This window comes from Bufo bufo, chromosome 3 (genome assembly GCF_905171765.1).
Source record: "Bufo bufo chromosome 3, aBufBuf1.1, whole genome shotgun sequence".
NCBI classification, from domain to species: Eukaryota; Metazoa; Chordata; class Amphibia; order Anura; family Bufonidae; genus Bufo; species Bufo bufo.
In genome coordinates, this window is record NC_053391.1 from 439709296 (window position 1) to 439733035 (window position 23740).

The 23740-nt window shown below is 42.9% G+C and overlaps 1 protein-coding gene across 2 annotated transcripts in view; it reads left to right on the top strand.

Moving 5' to 3' along the window:
- Window positions 1-23740, top strand: part of TBC1D8 (TBC1 domain family member 8) — a 97406-nt gene that overhangs the window by 55126 nt on the left and 18540 nt on the right. For both annotated transcript variants that reach the window (XM_040425026.1, XM_040425027.1), the window contains exons 6-9: window positions 10066-10306; window positions 17724-17931; window positions 20528-20710; window positions 22008-22157. In XM_040425026.1, the coding sequence (XP_040280960.1) occupies window positions 10066-10306; window positions 17724-17931; window positions 20528-20710; window positions 22008-22157 (782 nt within the window). The remainder of the gene's footprint in view (window positions 1-10065; window positions 10307-17723; window positions 17932-20527; window positions 20711-22007; window positions 22158-23740) is intronic.

A 23740-nucleotide genomic window follows, 5' to 3' on the forward strand; every position in this document is an offset into this window, starting at 1 on the left:
GTGTTGGACCCCCTTTTGCCTTCAGAACTGCCTTAATTCTATGTGGCATTGATTCAACAAGGTGCTGATAGTATTCTTTAGAAATGTTGGCCCATATTGATAGGATAGCATCTTGCAGTTGATGGAGATTTGAGGGATCCACATCCAGGGCACGAAGCTCCCGTTCCACCACATCCCAAAGATGCTCTATTGGGTTGAGATCTGGTGACTGTGGGGGCCATTTTAGTACAGTGAACTCATTGTCATGTTCAAGAAACCAATTTGAAATGATTCGAGCTTTGTGACATGGTGCATTATCCTGCTGGAAGAAGCCATCAGAGGATGGATACATGTTCTCATTCTGTTTACGCCAAATTCGGACTCTACCATTTGAATGTCTCAACAGAAATCGAGACTCATCAGACCAGGCAACATTTTTCCAGTCTTCAACAGTCCAATTTTGGTGAGCTTGTGCAAATTGTAGCCTCTTTTTCCTATTTGTAGTGGAGATGAGTGGTACCCGGTGGGGTCTTCTGCTGTTGTAGCCCATCCGTCTCAAGGTTGTGCATGTTGTGGCTTCACAAATGCTTTGCTGCATACCTCGGTTGTAACGAGGTGGTTATTTCAGTCAATGTTGCTCTTCTATCAGCTTGAATCAGTCGGCCCATTCTCCTCTGACCTCTAGCATCCACATGGCATTTTTGCCCACAGAACTGCCTCATACTGTATGTTTTTCCCTTTTCACACCATTCTTTGTAAACCCTAGAAATGGTTGTGCGCGAAAATCCCAGTAACTGAGCAGATTGTGAAATACTCAGACCGGCCCGTCTGGCACCAACAACCATGCCATGCTCAAAATTGCTTAAATCACCTTTCTTTCCCATTCTGACATTCAGTTTGGAGTTCAGGAGATTGTCTTGACCAGGACCACCCCCCTAAATGCATTGAAGCAACTGCCATGTGATTGGTTGACTAGATAATTGCATTAATGAGAAAAAGAACAGGTGTTCCTAATAATTCTTTAGGTGAGTGTATGTATGTATGTGTATATATATATATATATATATATATATATATATATATATATATATATATATATATATATAGCTGTGTGTATGTCCGCTAAAGGAATCCGCACTGTGGCATTTACAATCACAAAATTTGGCACACAGGTACATCAGGTTTTTGGGAAGGTTTTAGACCAGGTCTAAGCTCTCTAGAACGTACCGTTCCTGAGATATTCCCAAAAAATGCATTAGCCAATAGATGGCTGGTCACATGACCTTTATCAGCCAATAGAAGCTCACAGGCCCTTAGTCTCCACATACACACAGTTTTATACCAGGTTTCCATAACAACCCAGCCATTTTTCTTCAAAGCTGTAGGTCAGCTTTAAAGGGGCAGGAGCTGTGGATTACACTGTTAAGGGAGCGGAGTGCTGTGAAGGTCAGTTAAGGGGGCAAAAGACGAACGTAAAAACCCCGCCGCCAGGTCCTGCTAAGCCACGCCCCCTCCCACTCCGCTGCCGACAGGGATTGAAAAAATGCTGCAGGGGTGGGAGGGAGGGTGACTTTCTCCCTGTAGCCCACGCTCAGACAGCAGAGTGCTGCTGTCTGAGAGTGAGCTATTCAAAAGGACATGCCTGTGTCCGTCCAGGACCTGCGCCGGACGGAGGACAGGAAGTCTAAAAACCGGACTGTCCGGCCTAAAACTGGACCTCTGGCCACCCTAGGGGCAGGCTGCTGTGGAGGTCACAGTTAAGGGGACGGTCCGCTATGGAGGTCAGTGTTAAGGTGCAGACTGCTGTAGAGGCCACTGTTAAGGGGACGGGGTGTTGTGGAAATAACTGTTAAGGAGATGGGGTACTGTGGAGGTCACTAATAAAGGGGCGGCCGCTGTGGAGGTCACTGTTAATCGGGTGGGCTTCTGTAGAGGTCACTGTTAAGAGGGCCGGATGCTGTGGAGGTCTCGGTTAAGGGGGCAGGGAACGATGGAGGTCCACAATTTTGTCTCTGGTGTCTCTTGACAGCTCTTTGGTCTTGCCCATGGTAGTAGTTGGCGTTTGACTGACTGGGGTGGACAGGGGTCTTTAAAGAGCTCAGACAGGTGCTACTAGGCTAGATTAATCGGGTGGGCTTCTGTAGAGGTCACTGTTAAGAGGGCCGGATGCTGTGGAGGTCACTGTTAAGGGGGCGGGCTGCTGTGGATGTCCCTGTTAAGGGGGCAGGGAACGGTGGAGGTCACAGCTAAGGGGACGGTCCGCTATGGATGTCAGTGTTAAGGGGCAGAGTGCTGTAGAGGTCAGTGTTAAGGGGGCGGAGTGTTGTGGAAATCACTGTTAACGAGACGGGGTTCTGTGGAGGTTACTAATAAAGGGGTGGCCGCTGTGGAAGTCACTGTTAAAGGGGCGGGGTACTGTAGATGTCCCTGTTATAGTGGATACTGTCAATATCTTTTAACGATACACACAAACATTAAATGAAATAGATGAAATTCGCATTCCTTCTGCTAGTATGTTTTTGTGTATATGTATGTATGTATGTATATATATATATGTATATGTGTGTGTACACACACACAGTCAGGTCCATAAATATTGGGACAGCGACACAATTCTAACATTTTTGGCTCTATACACCACCACGATGGATTTGAAATGAAACAAACAAGATGTGCTTTAACTGCAGACTGTCAGCTTTAATTTGAGAGTATTTACATCCAAATCAGGTGAACAGTGTAGGAATTACAACAGTTTGCATATGTGCCTCCCACTTGTTAAGGGACCAAAAGTAATGGGACAATTGGCTTCTCATCTGTTCCATGGCCAGGTGTGCGTTATTCCCTCATTATCCCAATTACAATGAGCAGATAAAAGGTCCAGAGTTCATTTCAAGTGTGCTATTTGCATTTGGAATCTGTTGCTGTCAACTCTCAAGATGTGATCCAAAGAGCTGTCACGATCAGTGAAGCAAGCCATCATTAGGCTGAAAAAACAAAACAAACCCATCAGAGAGATAGCAAAAACATTAGGCATGGCCAAAACAACTGTTTGGAACATTCTTAAAAAGATGGAACGCATCGGGGAGCTCAGCAACACCAAAAGACTCGGAAGACCACGGAAAACAACTGTGGTGGATGACCAAAGAATTCTTTCCCTGGTGAAGAAAACACCCTTCACAACAGTTGGCCAGATCAAGAACACTCTCCAGGGAGTAGGTGTATGTGTACACCAGAGTGAATACAGAGGGTTCAGATGTAAACCATTGGTGAGCCTCAAAAACAGGAAGACCAGATTAGAGTTTGCTAAAAAAGCCTTCACATTTCTGGAACAACATCCTATGGACAGATGAGATCAAGATCAACTTGTACCAGAGTGATGGAAAGAGATGAGTAGGAAAGGAACTGCTCATGATCCTTAGCATACCACCTCATCAGTGAAGCATGGTGGTGGTAGTCTCATGGCGTGGGCATGTATGGCTGCCAATGGAACTGGTTCTCTTGTATTTATTGATGATGTGACTGCTGACAAAAGCAGCAGGATGAATTCTGAAGTGTTTCGGGCAATATTATCTGCTCATATTCAGCCAAATGCTTTAGAACTCATTGGATGGCGCTTCACAGTGCAGATGGACAATGACCCAAAGTATACTGCAAAAGCAACCAAAGAGTTTTTTAAGGGAAAGAAGTGGAATGTTATGCAATGGCCAAGTCAATCACCTGACCTAAATCCGATTGAGCATGCATTTCACTTGCTGAAGACAAAACTGAAGGGAAAATGCCCCAAGAACAAGCAGGAAAAGACAGTTGCAGTAGAGGCCTGGCAGAGCATCACCAGGGATGAAACCCAGCATCTGGTGATGTCTATGCGTTCCAGTATTAAAAAGTGAAAGTTTGATTTATGATTATTATTTTTCTGTCCCATTTACTTTTGGCCCCTTAACACGTGGGAGGCACATATGCAAACTGTTGTAATTCCTACACAGTTCACCTGATTTGGATGTAAATACCCTCCAAATTAAAGCTGACAGTCTGCAGTTAAAGCACATCTTGTTTGTTTCATTTCAAATCCATTGTGGTGGTGTATAGAGCCAAAAAATATTAGAATTGTGTCGCTGTCCCAATATTTACGGACCTAACTGTATATAACATAGTACATAAGGCCGAAAAAAGACCTTTGTCCATCCAGTTCTGCCTGTCATCCTGCAAGTTGATCCAGAGAAAGGCAAAAAAAACTGAGGTAGAAGCCAATTTTCCCCACTTTAGGGGAATAAAAAATTCCTTCCCGACTCCAATCAGGCAATCAGAATAACTCCCTGGATCAACGACCCCTCTCTAGTAGCTATAGCCTGTAATATTATTACACTCCAGGAATACATCCAGGTCCCTCTTGAATTCCTTTATTGTACCTACCATCACCACCTCCTCAGGCAGAGAGTTCCATAGTCTCGCTGCTCTTACCGTAAAGAATCCTCTTCTATGTTTGTGTACAAACCTTCTTTCCTCCAGACGCAGAGGATGTCCCCTCGTCACAGTCCTGGGGATAAATAGATGATGGGAGAGATCTCTGTACTGACCCCTGATATTTATACATAGTAATTAGATCTCCCCTCAGTCGTCTTTTTTTCTAAAGTGAATAACCCTAATTTTGATGATCTTTCAGGGTACTGTAGTTGCCCCATTCCAGTTATTACTTTAGTTGCCCTCCTCTGGACCCTCTCCAGCTCTGCTATGTCTGCCTTGTTCACAGGAGCCCAGAACTGTACACAGTACTCCATGTGTGGTCTGACTTGTAAAGTGGTAGAACTATGTTCTTATCACGGGCATCTATGCCCCTTTTAATGCAACCCATTATCTAATTGGCCTTGGCAGCAGTTGCCTGACACTGGCTTTTGCAGCTTAGTTTGCTGTTTATTAAAATTCCTAGATCCTTTTCCATGTCTGTGTTACCCAGTGTTTTACCATTTAGTATGTACTGGTGACTTGCATTATTCCTTCCCATGTGCATAACTTTACATTTGTCATTGTTAAATCTCATCTGCCACTTATCTGCCCAAGCCTCCAATCTATCCAGATCCCTCTGTAGTAGTATACTGTCCTCTTCAGTGTTAATTACTTTACACATTTTAGTGTCATCTGCGAAAATTGATATTTTGCTATGCAAGCCTTCTACAAGATCATTAGTAAATATATTGAAGAGAATAGAGCCCAATACTGACCCCTGAGGTACCCCACTAGTGACACTATACTACAGGGTGGGGAGAACATTATATATACGGGGGCTTATACTACAGCGAGGGCACTATGCTACAGGGGACTACAGTGGGGAAGAGCTTTATATATACGGGGGCTATTATACTACTATTATACTATGCGGTAGAGCATTATATAAACGGGGGCATTATACTATGGAGGGGAGAGCATTATATATATGGAGGCATTATAATACAAAGGGTAGGGTATTATGTATACGGTGCATTATACTAGAAGAGGGGGAGCTTTATATACAGTGGCATGCAAAAGTTTAGGCACCCCTGGTCAAAATTACTGTTACTGTGAACAGGTAAGCAAGTTAAAGATTAAATAATCCGCAAAAGGCATACAGTTGAAAGAGGACACATGCCCTTTGTGTTTTAAGCAAAAACATTTTTATTTTTCTCTTTTACATTTTCAAAATAACAAAAAAGGAGGAGGGCCTGAAGCAAAACTTTGGGCACCCGGCATGGTTAGTACCTAGTAGCACCCCCTTTGGCAAGTATCACAGTTTTTAAATGCTTTTTGCCAGCCAAGATTCTTTCAATTCTTGTTTGAGGGATTTACATCCTTTTAAAGGTCCTCCAGTTCTGGACTCCTGGGTTTTCTTGCATGTGTAACGCCCCCGAGTGGCATTTCCACTACTACGCCCTGCTTCTATCTGTGTATGCTGGTACGGTGTCATCCTGTGTATTTATTGCAAGGTCCTGCATAATGTGAATCTGTATTTCTGATTTTGTAACTGTTTAAGTGTAATGTACCTGGTTCACCAGCAGATGGCGGCAGCTATGGCAGAGCTAGTTTGTCTAGAGTGGAACCTTTTTTCCATTCTTGCCCTCTTCTTTAGAGAGGGAGGAGATTAGAGTAACCCCTGCAAGGGGAAGGGTGTGCAAGCCAGCAGAGCTCATCTTCAGCACTTCTGGACCTAGAGGCCCAGGCTGCAAGCCTCACAAGCCAGGAGTGAAGTTCCCTGGGTAAAGTTAAAGACAGACCAGACTACAGAAAGTAAAGTTCAGCAGAAAGGAAAAGTTTCTATTTAATCTGACAGAACAGCAGAGCTAAAGAGGTTCAGATGTAGTAGAGCCAAATGTGTTTGCCTGCCAGAATTAATGCCAAGCTTGCTGGTGACCAAGATAAAGTTGGAAGATTGTTTTGTGATTCAAGTTTAAGTAGAGCTGTTTTCAATGTTAATACAAAGTCTGGACTCAATCATTTCTACAGATTTCTCAACTATTCCCCCTGTTTTCACTGCTTCGGATGACAACGCCTGGGGTTCCAGGATATTCAGGTAGGAGCACCGTGACACGTGCTCAGCCACGACATCTAAAGGGACACTATAGGCAACCCTTACACCGCTCTGGCATTCCTCCACTTGGGTACCACCAACACTATCTACTTAGGGGGACCCAGTCCCTTGTTGCTGAAATGCTACTGGCGTCACGAAAAAAAAAATTCACTTTAAGGGACCCCTGGTAATACCCTGTCCGTTGCACATGCACTGCTCTTTTGAGGTCTATCCACAGATTTTCAACGATGTTCAGATTAGGGAACTGTGAGGGCCATGGTAAAACCTTCAGCTTGCGACTTTTGAGGTAGTCTGTTGTGGCTATTGAGGTGTGTTTAGGATCATTTTCCATTTGTAGAAGCCATCCTCTTTTCAATTTCTTCCTTCTGGAATTTCATTGAATTCATTCTTCCCTTTACCTGTGAAATGTTCTTCGTGCCATTGGCTAAAACACAACGCCAAAGCATTATTGTTCATCCCCATGCTTAATGGTTGGAGAGGCGTTCTTATCATGAAATTCTGTGCCTTTTTTTTCTCCAAAAAACCTTTGCTGATTGAGGCCAAATAGTTCTATTTTGACCTCAGGACATGTTTCCAAAATGCATCAGGCTTGTCTAGATGTTCTATTGCAAACTTCTAGCACTGAATTTTGTGGTATGGACACAAGAGAGGGTTTCTTCTGATGACTCTTCCATAAAGGCCGTATTTGTGCAGGGATCGATGAACAGTAGAACAATGTACCACAACTCCAGAGTCTTCTGAATCTTTCTGAAGGTCTTTTGCAGTCAAGTGGGGGTTCTTATTTGCCTTTTTAGCAATCCTGTCTCTGAAATTTTTCTTGGTCTTCCAGACCTTCTCAGACCTCTGTTACAGTTATCTGAGCGCTCAAATCTCTTTGGACTATTTTCTGTGCAGGGGTGGAGGACAAGAGAACAAGGTTTGTCAACTGTTTGGACAGGGTTAGTAAGTCAAGATAATGCTTTCCTGTGTGATGCAGGTTCTTGGTGTGTTTTTTCTTATTTTTTTGTGGGATAACCCTTTAAAACGGGTTACTTCAATATTTGAGCATCTCATAGCAAGCTGGAATATTGTGCATTATAAGGTCTAATCTACAAGTGGCAGATTTCTCCACAGCAGATTTTCACTGCCAATCCTTTTCTGAAGATTTCAACCCTGATAAGTTGAAAGGGGTTAAATCCACATTTAAAATGTGCAACAAAAATTTACTGTTGTGGCTTTTTGGCTTTTAAAATCTGCACTGCGGGTCAGTTTCTATGTGGAAAATCTCCACAGCATGTGGACTAGATCTGTAAAACCTGGTGTATTCCACTATTGATTTTTACTTGCACAAATCTGCATCTGAAGTCCATAGCAATTATTGTACTTATGGATTAACCCTTGGATAGTATTGTGGTAGTTCATCATTTTTTTTTTTTTAACAGTATATAGTAAATATTAATATTTAAAAGCGTTTATTAAGTAGGTGCCAGTATGTCTGAAACATTGTGTCATTGACTGCAAAGAATTATTAAAACTGAAGAACCATCAATTGTAATAAGTCAGTACACATTACATGTGTACACAGTACGAGTCAATATCAGCAATGAGAGCCTGTTTCAGTAATCAAGCACTAACCTTTATTAATATTGGATCCTGTCATCTCCTATGATTGATTGTATTCAGTTTCTTTAGAGAAACAACAGATTTTTATGTGTTATTGATCCTTTTATCTCCGACAAGTGCTTCATGTCCTCCTATACAGTATCCTTTGTATCTTTGTTGTTGTGTGAGCATCTTATTTTTCCGGATTAAAGTTGCTTCTTTTAGTAAAATTATCTGCTACCTACTATAGACATGCTGAGATTTTGATACTAGCTTACAGATTGTGTTTGTAATACCTGTAAAAATCTCTGCTCATTTGTAGTATACTGTATTTTCTTAATGTGTACATAAATGTATTTCATTGTCCTGAGACCCCATTCTTCCACGCTGTATGGCTGCAAAGAGAAGGTGCCTGAATGGAGCAGCAGTCAAGCATGTGCCCTTCCATGCCATTTAAAGGCGGGGGCCGCATATGATCGACCACCACTCGATTAATTGTCGTTTTAACAGGGCGGAGGAACTGTGGATAGGTGATGTCCTTTGTTAGAGCAACCCCTTTAAAGGAACACTGCTGTCAGGAAGGAGTATTTAAAAAAAAAAAAAAAAATTTATACTCCATATATATACTCAAGAATAGAAAACAATTTTTGAAAGAATTTCTTTTGCTGTTTTTCTTGTTTGTTTCTGCAGCACTACACCATTGAAAGTAAATACGAAATACTGTCCTTCTTTAGGAGTCATTACAGAGATAAAACTACTATATCGATAGGTAACTGTTAACGTACTGCAGCTGTAAGAGAAAGATATCTGTTAGTAAAATAGTTAATGGGTAGGATTAGAATAACAGAGCTAGATAAAGATGTCCACAGAATAGTATTTTACTTATCATTGTAATGTTTGATGCTCTACCCTCCCTTCCCTCTCTGGCCACAGTGAATTATCTGACTGAAAAAGTCAAGCAAGGCTGTTTGCTGTGCAAAGAGTCCAAACACAGGAGGAAGTTATAGAGCCAGGACAGGAAGTAGAATACATAGAGTGACTTCAAAAAATAAAACCAGAAAACCATCAGCCTGTTATTTGTAAAAAACAAACAAAACAAAAAACACACACACAAAAAAACTGTTTACATAGAACATTCACATAGAGACTTGAATGAGAATGAGTTGTGCCTAGGCCACATGACCAGTGAACTTGACATCACTGACCTAGGAAAAGACCGTGGGGCTAACCCGGAGCACCATGGCCTCTTTAAACATCTGATCGGCTGGGGTGCTGGAGTTGGACCCCTGTCAGACACTGATGACCTATTCCTAAGTTAAAGAGGACCTTTCACCCATTATGACATTGTGAACTAAGTATACATACATGGAGAGCGGCGCCCGGGGATCTCACTGCACTTACTATTATCCCTGGGCGCCGCTCCGTTCTCCCGTTATGCCCTCCGGTATCTTCAGTCACAAAGTTATGGTAGGCGGAGATTTCAGTCACTAAGTTATGGTAGGTGGAGTCTGCCCTTGTTCTGCTGTAGTGCTGGCCAATCGCAGCGCAGAGCTCACAGCCTGGGAGGTTATTTTCTCCCAGGCTGTGAGCTCTGCAATGCGATTGGCCAGCGCTACAGCAGAATAAGGGCAGACTCCGCCTACCATAACTTAGTGACTGAAATCTCCGCCTACCATAACTTTGTGACCGAAGATACCGGAGGGCATAGCAGGAGAACGGAGCTGCGCCCAGGGATAATAGTAAGTGCAGTGAGATCCCCGGGCGCCGCTCTACATGTCTGTATACTTAGTTCACAATGTCATAATGGGTGAAAGGTCCTCTTTAAGTCTTCAGCTTTAAACACTTGGACAACCCCTTTTAATATAAAGTCAGAATAAATTATTTGGCTAAATTGCATTGGAATTAGCTGACAGCACTTTTTCATTATATTTTTATTTTTCTCTTTTAAGTAAAACTCGTGATCCCCTGGGTGGACGTTCAGAAACTCGAAAGAGCATCAAACGTTCTTATGGTGGATATCATCATGGTGTATACACATGGGAAAGAACGTGAGTTCTCCATGTTTCTTGATATCAATGAGGTGTTTAGACAAATGGAGCAGCTTGCAGATGTGACGGTCAGAAGGCTGCTGGACAATGAAATCTATGAACTAGACCAAAATCTGCAGCAACCATCGCAAATCACTAAGAGGTAAGTGTTTTTAATTTGATGCAGCTCTCTCGCCATACTATGCTGCCCTGTTTGAGGAAAAAAAACTTGCTTTTTCAGATCCGACAGTATATTTTAACACAGAGGCGTTCCCATAGTGATGGGGACGCTTCAAGTTAAAATATACTAAGAACTGTGTACATAACTGCCCCCTGCTGCCTGGCAGCACCCGATCTCTTACAGGGGGCTGTGATCCGTACAATTAACCCCTCAGGTGCCGCACCTGAGGGGTTAATTGTGCGTATCTCAGCCCCCTGTAAGAGATCAGGTGCTGCCAGGCAGCAGGGTGCCAGACCCCCCTCCCTCCCCAGTTTTAAATTCATTGGTGGCCAGTGCGGCCCCCCCCCCCTCTCTCCCCACTGGCCACCAATGAATTTAATACTGGGGAGGGAGGCGGGGCCGCACTGGCCACCAATGAATTTAAAACTGGGGAGGGAGGGGGGTCTGGCCCCTGCTGCCTGGCAGCACCTGATCTCTTACAGGGGGCTATGATACGCACAATTAACCCCTCAGGTGCGGCACCTGAGGGGTTAATTGTGCGGATCACAGCCCCCTGTAAGAGATCGGGTGCTGCCAGGCAGCAGGGGGCAGTTATGTACACAGTTCTTAGTATATTCTAACTTGAAGCGTCCCCATCACTATGGGAACGCCTCTGTGTTAAAATATACTGTCGGATCTGAGTTTTCACGATCTAACTCAAATCCGATGGTATATTCTAACATAGAGGCGTACCCATGGTGATGGGGACGCTTCAAGTTAAAATATACCATCGGATTGGAGAAAACTCCTGGAATATTAATAGGGACTCCTGACTTTACATTGAAAGTCAATGGGGGACGGATCCATTTGCAATTGCACCATATTGTGTCAACGTCAAACGGATCCATCCCCATTGACTTGCATTGTAAGTCAGGACGGATCCGTTTGGCTCCGCACGGCCAGGCGGACACCAAAACGCTGCAAGCTGCGTTTTGGTGTCCGCCTCCAGAGCGGAACGGAGCCAAACTGATGCATTCTGAACGGATCCTTATCCATTCAGAATGCATTGGGGATGAACGGATCCGTTCGGGGCCGCTTGTGAGAGCCCTCAAACGGATCTCACAAGTGGAACCCCAAACGCAAGTGTGAAAGTAGCCTTAGTTAACAAAGTCCGGACCCATGAAAAGTCCTCTTTAAAATGGTCAGCCCATGAATACTAGTTATTGCTTATGCACAAGATAGGTGATAAATGTATATTGACCGGGGTTTTGACTTCTGAAACCTCCACTAATCATGAGAATGTGAATTCACTGTGTATAGAACTGTTAAGTACATTGATGGGCTATCTTGGGAATCCCCGTTTTTGTGATTGTAGAGGTCCCTGTGATCAGACCTCCAGCAATCATATATGTATGACCTATCCTGTGGTATGAATGCTGTTCATGGGCAAACACCTTTTAAACGTCTATTATTTTGAAACTTTATAAATGTTATACTATATATCTACATATCTCTTATATGCGGATTATACAGATTAGTACACCAGACCACATTTAGGTTTGTTGATGCAGTTTTTTAAACCAAATCCAGGAGACAGATCGTAAATGGAGGACACCTATAAAGAAAAGACCGTCATCTCCTCTTATTGTAAACACTCCTGGCTTTGGCTTCATAAACTGCATACAAATCCTGCTTGATCTTCATTTTAGAGATTAGATAGTAAATTACAATTGCTTTAAATTCATCTTGACCTTGAAAGATCTGGTTTTGGCATGTCCTCTCTTTTTTTACTTTGTCGCAGGGACCGTCAGTGTATTGCGCTTCCTGGTAGTCTAGATCTGTACGCACATGAATAGTTAATGAATCAATCTCTAATAGTCATTAAAAATACTCTTCTGGCTCTGCTCATGAGCACATAATAATTATGGCTATTAGGCATCCTGCTGCTTATTGACTTTCCATCCGTTTTTTTTTTCTTCCTTTTAATCTCAGACTGATGTTGTGGGGTACATCTGGCTTAGGTTTTGCAAATGGACTGAAGTGGTATAATGAAATTTGGTGTGGACTGGAGTACTAATGCCTGCTATCCTGTAATGTGCTATTAACATTTAAAATCCTGGGAAGCCATTATTTGGCATCTTCTAATAATTTTAAAGGGATACTTAATTTTAAAGGGATACTTGGCTCCTTGTTGTGCTAGGCCATCCAACAAATTATCTAACTATTCAGTACTTTTACTGCAGTCAATAAATATCAAGGCCATGTCCTGAATTTGTGAACTCAATTAAAGGGTTACTGTCATATTTTTTTGCTAGTTTATTACAGCTAGGCATGTATACCTGAGTTAGTCTGTCAATGATTGCCAAAAGATCTGTAATTACCTTATAATAACAGCTTTCATTAAAGGGGTTCTGCAGTCTTTTTAAACTGATGATCTGTCCTCTGGATAGATCATCAGCATCTGATCGGTGGGGGTCCGGGATCCCCGCCGATCAGCTGTTTGAGAAGGCAGCGGCGCTGGCAGTAGCGCCGCGGCCTTCTCGCTGTTTACCGCAAGCTCAGTTACGTCGCGACTAGTATCACTGGCCTGGGCGCGTCTAAGCTCCGTTGACTTGAATTGAGATTAGCCCTGCCCAGGCTAGTGATACCTGTCATGACATCACTGGGCCTGCGGTAAACAGCGAGAAGGCCGCGGCACTACTGCCAGCGCCGCTGCCTTCTCAAACAGCTGATCGGTAGGGATCCAGAGTGTCGGACCCCCGCCGATCGGATGCTGATGATCTATCCAGAGGAAAGATCATCAGTGTAAGAAAAACTACAGAACCCCTTTAATGTCCCCTATTCCTTTCCACTGCTCCCTTAAAAGACAGTTGCTATGGCTCGTCTGTCTCTGGATAAGGCTACTTTCACACTAGCGTTAAAGTTTTACGGTATTGAGTTCCGTCATAGGGGCTCAATACCGGAAAAAAACGCATCAGTTTTATTCTAACGCATTCTGAATGGAAAGCAATCCATTCAGTATGCATTAGGATGTCTTCCGTTCCGTCCCTTTTACGGTATTTGGCCAGAGAAAATACTGCAGCATTGAAATGTATTAATGCCAGATCCGGTACCAAGTGTTCATGAAATTGCAGCCTTGACAGATACGGTTTTCTAGTCTGCGCATGCGCAGACCTTTAAAAATGTGAATAAAATACCGGATCTGTTTTTTCGGATGACACCGGAGAGACGGATCCGGTATTTTTAATATGGCTGTATATACATTACATGGAGAAGAACAAGAAAAGGACTAAGCAGCAGTACTCCATATCAGGCAGCAGCTGCAAATGCAAATATGATTTGGGGGTATATTAAAAGAAAGAGAGAACCCATTGGCTAACCTGAACCTCAGATGATCCGAAAAATGCTGCCATCACATGGACTGCATTTCAGAGACCACACACATCTGTGTGAAAGCAGCCCAAATGTCCGTAACGTTGATGGAGAAGGGGTTCTCCAGGAATTAAAAAAAGGAAAATGCTTAAATATTATTTTATAATAAATATATTCACAAATACCTTTTATTACTTAGAATGGCTTGTTTTGTCTAGGGAGCAATCAGTAGCGGAAATAAAATGGCCGCCGTCCTATACGTACACACAAAACCTGTCCTAATCACACAGCAGGACAAGTTACTTCACCACAATGAGTCATAGTGTTGCCTCATCCTCCTCTCTGCTCTGCTTGTCAGGAATCATGATCCTGAATACAGGTGAATCTCTGGGAATGGAGATGATGAGGACACATGAGAGGAGAGTGAGGTGTTGATAATGAGCAGCAGCACTTGTGTACAGTCTCCATTACCACAGTCTGTCCTGTCCATCCTCTCTGTACTTCATGTCTCCTCATGAACTAAATTCCCCAGAGATTCAGCTAAAGTTCTTATCATCTGTATTTAGGATCATAATCCCTGACGAGTAAAGAGGAGGATGAGGCAGGTCTTTACCTCAGTGTTGTAAAGTAACTTGTCCTCATGTGTGATCAGGACAGGTTTTGTGTGAACTGATGGGACAGTGTCCATTTTGTTTCCCCTAATGATTGCTCCCCAGACAAAACGAGCCATTATAAATAATGACAGGTATTTGAGAATATATTTATAAAAAAGTAATATTTAAATATTTTAATTTTCTTAATTCCCCTTTAATATTGATGACTTATCCTCAGGTCATCAATATCATATTGGCAGGGGTCGTGCAAGCACTGATTCCTTTTCAAAATCATTGATATTGATGACACTGATATGAAGACACTGCACAGCTTCTTAAAAGTAGCAATTAATGTGCAATTGATCTGAGAAAGGTTGAACTTAACGATGTATCTTCTAGAAACTGAACGATGTATTTGACTACTGCAGAGAAGTCTCAGCTACAAAGAACAGTTCTGCTGTTGCTTTGCACACACAGGACTTCTGCTTTCACAGACATTTCCTAGAAGAGAACTGTGTTTTGATTGTAGGTTGGGGCTAGCTTATATTTTGCCTCCTGTGCTTCATGGAAGGAGGAAGCAGTGTCATCTGCTTTTAGTTATGAGTTCATTATTGGGAATTTTTTTCAAGCTATTTATTTAGATCATTTTAGGGTTTATGGGGTTCAGTATTGAGGAGGGATTTATTGAGACAGGCATTTCATATATCAGTCTCAATCAGTAGCGTGCTGGAGTAAGATGCACCAAATTTTGTTAAGATGGAAGAAGAAAATCATGGTGTTACGATGGGGGTTCTATGCTGCTACTATCCCGTGTGCACTGGCGCCTGCTACCTTTGTGTGAATTAGTACTTTTGTTTCTTGTATCTCTCCTCAGTTGCAGTACTGCAAGGGTTGACCTTCTCTTGCTCTGTGAGCTGCTGCCCGGCTGTTTCCAGTTCCTCATCAGCCTGGGCTATATATGCTCAGCTGTATCTTTTATTCTTTGTCTGAGCAATAGGGCTGTAAAGAGCTATAATCCTTTTGTCTGCCTGTGTACCGACCTCTGCCTGATTCCTTGATTCTGACTCCACCTACCCTGACTTCTGACTGTTACCTGTGAGAACTGCTTGATCCCTCAGTGCTTTGCATCGGTGTCTCTGACCCTGTGGGCCAGCAGCCAGCCACACCGAAATTATTCTAAGAGGTAGTGACGATTCATGTATAGAGGTTAAACATCTGCACACTTTAGACCTGCATTCAGTACGTTTTTTAGTTTTTTGTTTCTCATCTTTTAAGTTGCAAATCAGCCCTTCTTCAAGCCATCTGAATGCATAACCATGCTTTTGCGATAGCTCACTGTTTAGGCAATCACTGTGATGAGCCGGGTGCAAGCCTCTGAATAAATTCTGTATAACTTCTGGAAGTCCGGGAGCCAGAAAATCTCTGGCGTAGATTTGCACTATAATTTACTCCAGTTTGTATTGGAAGCTCCACTCCCTCCTGTTAAGTCCTGTCCAATTTTTTTTATAAAAGTGACAACTGTGTCATAAAACTGAGCAAAACCGCTTTGCCATGATATTTGCTAATAAAATCATCCCTATGCGTATAGAGGACAGGCTGTAAATTTTCTTACACATTTTAAATTGTGTTGTTGTGTTGGAAGATCAATGTTCTAAACCAGTATGTATAGACAGCAATATATGTATGCCAAAAGCACAGTGATGGGTAAAGGGGTTGTCTCACTTCAGCAAATGTTATTTTCCATGTGGAGAAAGTTAGTTAATGCAAGCCACTTTCTAATGTATTGTCATTGTCCATGTTGCTTCATTTGCTGGTTTGATTTGTTTATACACTGCTCATTTCCATGGTTACGACCACTCTGCAATCCAGTAGTGGTGGTCGTGCTTGCCCACTATAGGAAAAAGCGCCAGCCTATGTGCACTCACACTGTCCCAGCCAGCACGACCACCGCGTGGTCGTAACCATGGAAACGAGCAATGTATAATGTGATAGAAAAAGTATCAAGCCAGCAAAGTAATCAATATGGAGAATCAGAATACATTAGTAGGTGGCTTGTATTTGCTCTCTCTTCATGATAAATGCCTCTTGCTGAAGTGAGGCAACCCCTTTTAGGCTACTTTCACACTTGCGTTCGGGGTTCCGCTTGTGAGTTCCGTTTGAAGGCTCTCACAAGCGGCCCCGAACGGATCCGTAGAGCCCCAGTGCATTCTGAGTGGATAAGGATCCGCTCAGAATGCATCAGTTTGGCACCGTTCCGCCTCCATTCCGCTCAGGAGGCGGACACCTGAACGCAGCTTGCAGCGTTCGGGTGTCCGCCTGGCCGTGCGGAGGCAAACGGATTCGTCCAGACTTACAATGTAAGTCAATGGGGACGGATCCGTTTGACGTTGACACAATATGGTGCAATTTCAAACGGATCCGTCCCCCATTGACTTTCAATGCAAAGTCAGGACGGATCCGTCTGACTAACAATTAGACTTAGATTTTTTTCTGAAATATAATGCAGACGGATCCGTTCTGAACGGATACAAACGATTGCATTATAGGAGCGGATCCGTCTGTGCAGATACCAGACGGATCTGCCCCGAACGCAAGTGTGAAAGTAGCCTAAGTTTCACAGAATCATACAGAGTACATCTGTGGAAATATTTTATTGTGGGTATAACAGACACCTAGAGCAGAGCTGTCAATCACATTGCAGTCCTTTCTCCATCTAGGTGCTAATAGGGTTACACATCAGTGGTGTATACAGATTTTTTTATTTTTTTATCTGTTGTACGCAATATTTTGTGTGAGTGTCATTACTCCTGCTCGTGACGGAGCTGTGCACAGTTTTCTGATCTCACACAGTATAATCCTGATGAAGCCCTATGGGGTCTGTCCGCTCGGTTATTGTAAAAGAAGTCGCCGCTATCTCTCTGGTCTACTTTATGTGCAGATAAGCAGATTCTCTGATATGCTTTACGCTGCTTTTGGTCTGAATATTTTTTACAGGATCTTGAGAAGCAATTACAGAGACATTTGCTGTAATTGATAATATTTTGAAGTACATTAAATATGATGACCGTCTATTATTCAGTAATAGCAAAAGGCATGGGGCTATGAAATGTTCTCATTCGGGCTTTCTCATGTAATTGACCTTAATAAAAAAAAGTAATATCCATGTAATGCGATCTATGTGACGGCTACATCTTCTGGACCAACCGTGGCTCTTGGGAGTTGAGCTCCCTGCACCATAGATCATTATGATGCTTTGAGTTCTGCTAACCTGAACCTCAGATGGTCCAAAAAAATGCGGCCATCACATGGACTGCATATCACAGACCACACACAGCCGTGTGAAAGCAGCCCAAATGTTTGTAACATTGATTTGTTCAAATAATATAGGTTAGTTGACATTATACTTTGGTTAATATCCTAAGAAATAAAGAGTAATCTGGTGTTTCTTGTCAAAGGGATCTAGAAGCAAGAGCACAAAAGGAGTTTTTTCGAGCCATATTTAAGCTTCCAAGAATTGAGAGCTTGTATGATGTTGTGGATTGTTCTCTGTGGACACCCTTCAGCCGATGCCATACGCCTGGCAGGATATATACTTCTGACAGCTATCTCTGCTTTGCCAGTAAGGAAGATGGAGTTTGCAATGTTATTATACCACTCAAAGAGGTAGGACTCTGATCAATTTGCCATTTATGTTTTCCTGCTTAGTCTTTTGACGTGGGTATGGCATCTGATGCATAAGATAATCTCATTTTCTGTTTTGATTGAGTGGTCATTCAGACATTTTGGCACAAAGGATAGGGGGTTAGTAGCCTTTAGCCACCAATTAGATCGCCATTTTTATTTTCCAAAGGGACGTTAGGATAATGAAAGCTATAATCTGGTTTGTTGCTAGAGACCAGGATGCATGATGTTTTCTGGTCTGAGAGCTACATTGTCAGTCTGAACTAATTCCAAGGACTGCTATAACCATCTGAGACATTTATGGCATATCAAAAGTATAAACTATAAATGATACGTGTTAGTTCCACGTTTAGGACTCAATCTGTTTGGAGAATGAGGGTCTCCTTCTTCCCCACTTCCACTCCATAAAGAAAAAGACTGGCCCATGCATGTACAGTAAGTACTTTCTGGGACTGAATGTTTAATACTTCCATAAAATTACAAAGAAGAAAGTCACATACATACATGGCCACCTCATCTACTCCTTTCTGGGGTGCCAAATGGGTTAGGAGACCCCTGGACACAACCTATTCAGGCTAGTTAAAATGTAGATATTGATGTAGTTGGTGGTGATTTGACAATTTTAACTTAAAGGGAATCTGTCACCAGAATCATCACCATTAAACTAAACCTATTGTCTTGCAGCACTTACTACCTCCTTTCCAGATGTGCTTTTCTTTCCTTGCTGCTTGGTTTCTATCTTGAAAAAAATCCACTTTATTCCTTAAGCAAATGAGCCAATAAGGTGCCCAGAGGGGCGTTATTTTTGTTCAAAGGTGCCCAGGAACAGCCGCATTGAGTGCCCAGGCCCGCCCTCCAGCAGAGCCCAGACACGCCTCTCCTCGGCTCATACTCTACGCCCCTAGCAGCGCTGTTGTCCCCCCCACCTATATCACTAACAGCAGAGAACCCCGCCCACCCTTGCCTTCAGGGTCACTGACAAATCTTGCCGCGCTCTTCCAGCAGAGGATGAAACAGCCACAGGGCTCGGCGCATGCCCAGTGAAACATTTGAGGCTGATGCCCTCAGTTCCGAACACTGCGAGCGCCTCCACTCTTCCGTTCAACTGAGGGAATCGGCCTCCAATGTTTTACTGGGCATGCGCCGAGCCCTGTGACGGTTTCATCCTCTGCTGGAAGAGCGCGGCAATGGTGGGTGGGGTTCTCTGCTGTTAGTGATATAGTGTGGGGGAGGGGGGACAATGACGCTGCTGGGGGGCGTAGAGTATGAGCCGAGGAGAGGCGTGCCTGGGCTCTGCTGGAGGGCGGGCCTGGGCACCTTTGAACAAAAATAACGCCCCTCTGGGCACCTTACTGGCTCATTTGCATAAGGAATAAAGTGGATTTTTTCAAGATAGAAACCAAGCAGCAAGGAAAGAAAAGCACATCTGGAAAGGAGGTAGTAAGTGCTGCAAGACAATAGGTTTAGTTTAATGGTGATGATTCTGGTGACCGATTCCCTTTAATGCACATGTTGGCCTGTAACTAGGGCATGTGACAAGACAGCCTGCCTACCAACCATCGTCTTACCAACTGCAGATACGTCAACTTTATTCTTACTTTTTCTTTCCATAACATTTTTGGACTGTTAAAGGGGTTGTCTCACTTCAGCTAACAGAATTTACCATGTAGAGAAAGTTAATATAAGACACTTATTAATGTATTGTGATTGTCCATATTGCTTCCTTTGCTGGCTTGATTCATTTTACCATCACATTATACACTGCTCGTTTCCGAGGAATATCGCCACCACTGCAGCGCAGATACGAGGTGGCTGGGTTGGGAGGTGCTGCGCATTTGCGCTCTCTCAAGGTTCCGACCGCCAGAGAGGCCAATGCTTTTTCCTATAGTGTACAAGCATGACCACCACTGATGGATTGCAGGGTGGTCGTAATCATGGAAACGAGCAGTGTATAATGTGATGGAAAATTGATTCAAGCCAGCAAAGGAGGCAATATGGGCAATCACAATACATTAAGTAAGTGCCTTGTATTAACTAACTTTCTCTACACGATAAATGCCATTTGCTAAAGTAAGACAACCTCTTTTAAGACTATTATCTGCAGTACCACATGAGTAGTACTGCGATCAGGAGTATGGGTCGCTAAATTTTATATTCATACTGCCCCACGTTCTGCTTTTTTGCTGGCAAAGCTGGACGCACATAATGGACGGGACCTTCTGAGAGGGAGTTGGTAAGGAAGTCGTTAGAAATTGACAACCCCCTTGTTTTTTACCTTCTTTTTGTATCCCGTGGTATTGTTTAGCTGGTGCTATGTTATTCTGCCTGTAGAAAGAGATTTGTAGGATAGTATGGATTAATTCCCTAAATGGTTCTCACCTTTGATTAACCTGAAAAGGTTATTAGTGGATTGCATAAACGTTTTGCATAACCATATTTTCTAGATTTTAGAGCTCTTCCTGCTTTATTTGTGTACAGTATGGAAACCTTTTTTGTATATACCGGTTTGTAGGAAAATTGGTATCTGGCAAAATTGTTTAAATGATCCCTTTTGTTAATCATTTTTCCATGATTGCAGGTAGTAAGTGTGGAGAAGATGGAGGACACCAGTCTTCTGCCAAACCCAATCATTATCAGCATACGGCAACAGATGGCTTTTCAGTTTATTGAGCTGAAAGACCGAGAGAGTCTGGTTAATGGTTTACTCCAACGGCTTCAGCAAGTCAATGCGAGCACAGTGTGCCCAAGAGACAGAGACCTGGTACTGTATACACAACATGGCTCATTCTTATTCCATAGGGGGGTTTATTTATCATTCGTGGTGGTTTTGGTGTCAGTCTGTCTTTGCTTTATGAGGTTATGCCAAATTTATGAAATGGTGCACAGTAATAATATATTTGGCGCAAGTGCAATGTGATGTACACCTATGTCTGTAAAAGTATACCAGAGGGGTACCTGTCTGGCATGGAGATGCAACTTTTTAAAATGTCCCACATCCTAAATGAGACTTGAAGGTGTTCTAATCTGAAATCCTGACCTACTTTTCACTCCACTCCTAAAAATGGCAAGACTCACCAAATGTCACAAGATATATGCCAGGGATGCTCAACCAGCGGCCCTCCAGCTGTTGCAAAACTACAAGTCCCAGCATGACCTAATAGCTGTAGGCTGTCCAGGCATGCTGGGAGTTGTAGTTTTGCAACAGCTGGAGGGCCGCAAGTTGAGCTTTCCTGATATATGCCATCATTGTGGCCATCATTTTGATTTGTGCTTCAGAAAATTTGGAACCTACTCAAAGTCTCATCTATGCCTTTCAGAGGGGACTTTGATTGGATAAATATTGCACAGTTATCTTACTCCTGTAACTGGTGTGAGTGAGAATAATCTGCAGTATTGCGTTCTTTAGTGCCTGAATGGTCACATCAAAATTTCAACTTTTCAAAACAATACTTTCTATGAAGAATATTTTTTTATTTAATACTTTTTTTCTTGCAGACTTTTAGTGTCTGCACATAGCTCACTGTGGTAAATTACATTATTGAAAGCTTTGTTTTTTATTCAGGTTAACAGAGGGCTGGAAGTGTGACGTCCCCTCTGTGGTCGCGTGCACTACAGCAGCCATTCATTTGCATCAGCTGTGATGTGTCCCCAAGTGTCACAAGACTGCAGAGGTCATGCGTCTCTTGGGAACATATCACCACTAGGTTCAGTGAATGGCTGCACAGTGCACGTGAGCACGGATGGGACGTCACACTTCTGTTCCCCCGGTATCCTGAAGTAGCGGGGATGGGAGCCTGAATGCGACATCCAGTAGGTGAATGGATTTTTTTCTTTTAATTACTTCTGGCCCATGCAAAATGTTATTTTATTTGTATATTTTTATTTTTTTTTTCTTTTGGGGGGGGGGGGACAATCCCTTTAAATATAATATAGGCTGTCAATGCATAAAACCCCCTTTAACTTTGTTGGCAGCAGTAGTACAAAAAATATGGGCAACCTTATTTGATTATAGAGAAAACATGTAACCATTTCTAACATAGATTTGTCTTTGTGATCAGGTGTTTGGTAAAGAAGGGTTTGGGAATATGAACATAATGGTTAATCAAGATGTGGAAGGTGGAAATGAAAAGGAGAAGTTGCCAACAAATGCAGAAGCTCTGATGTCCTCTTTTCATCAGACTGGAACTGGGAATCCCGATGCTGGAATGGTAGAGTATATTTGCTTCATAGATCTTTGACCACTGAAAGGAGGAACTACATGCAAACTAAGACTTTCCCTTTTTAGCTGTAAAACTTTTTATGTAAAATCTCGTTATCTGTAACATGGGTGCACAGCCCTATGCTGTTTTTGTAGCATGCAATCATCAGTATACAGACTTGTGTGTCTGAGTCCCAATGGTATAGAAAGATTGGTTGCTAAACCAACAGCAGCATCTTTCTGAGGGCTCATGCACACAGCCGTTGTTAGGCCGTGCCCGTATTGCGGCCCTCAAACAGCAGGTCTGCCATATGTGGCCCCCGGTCGAGTGCACGCCGTGTGCATTACGGATGCGGACCCATTCACTTGAATGGATCCGCAATCTGGAAGGTCGGTGCAGAACGGAGACACGAAACCCCACAGAAGCACTACGGTGCGGACAGATCACATACCCATTTAAGTTGAATGGGTCTGGATCTGTCGCGGAAGCCGCACTAATGGTGCCCGTGCATTGGGGATCGGAAATTGCGGCCCCCAATGCACGGAACGGCCGAACACTGGCCGTGCGAATCAGCTCTGATGCAAAGAATAGAGTGCAATAATTTCACAGCAGCTAAGTTCTGAATGATGATTGTGTGATGGGTGGCTTTAACGGGCAGGGAGAGTTATGGGGTACACTGTGGCTTTCACTGTTATGAGAGCACTTTGGCTCTGGTTAAAACTAATAACACTGTGTTACAGTGCCTCGTGAGAATATGCACCCCTTTGTTATTTTTTCCGTTTTTTTTGCATTGCATCCTGGAATTAAAACAGATTTTAATTTAGATTTTATGTAATGGACATGACAAAATGATCCAGATAGAGTGGAATGAAAAACAAATACTTCAATAAATGAATACTTAAAAACTGAAATGTCGAGGGCATATGTAATCACCCCCGTTGCCACAAAACCACTAAATAAGGTCTGATCCAACCAATTTCAGAAGATACATAAGTAGTTGAATAAGGTCCCCTTGTGAGCAGTCAGTGTCACATGATTTGAGCATAAATACACATGTCCTGAAAGGTTCCTGAATGATTGTGCATCAAATCCATGATAGCAAAATGAAAAGAATATTGCACAACTACAAACCTGACACCCACCAAAACTCACAGACCAGGCAAGGATTCAACACCGACACCAATAATAACACTAAAGTGGCCAGAAAAAAAGCTGCTGCTTAAAGGGGTTCTCTGGGAATTAAGAAAATGAAAATACTTAAATATTACTTTATTATAAATATGTTACCAAGTACCTTTCATTAGTTATAATTGCTTGTTTTGTCAGGGGAACAATCATTAGGAGAAATAATATGGCCGCCATCCTATTAGTACACACAAAGCCTGTCCTAATCACACAGGAGGGCAAGTTATGATCCTGAATACAGTTTAATATGATCTTCAGCTGAATCTCTGTAGGAATGGAATTCATGAGGAGACATGAAGTACAGAGAGGACGGACAGGACAGACTGTTGTAATGGAGACTGCATACAAGTGCTGCTGCTCATTAGTCACACCCCCACCCTCGCTTGTATTCATGTCTCCTCATGAAC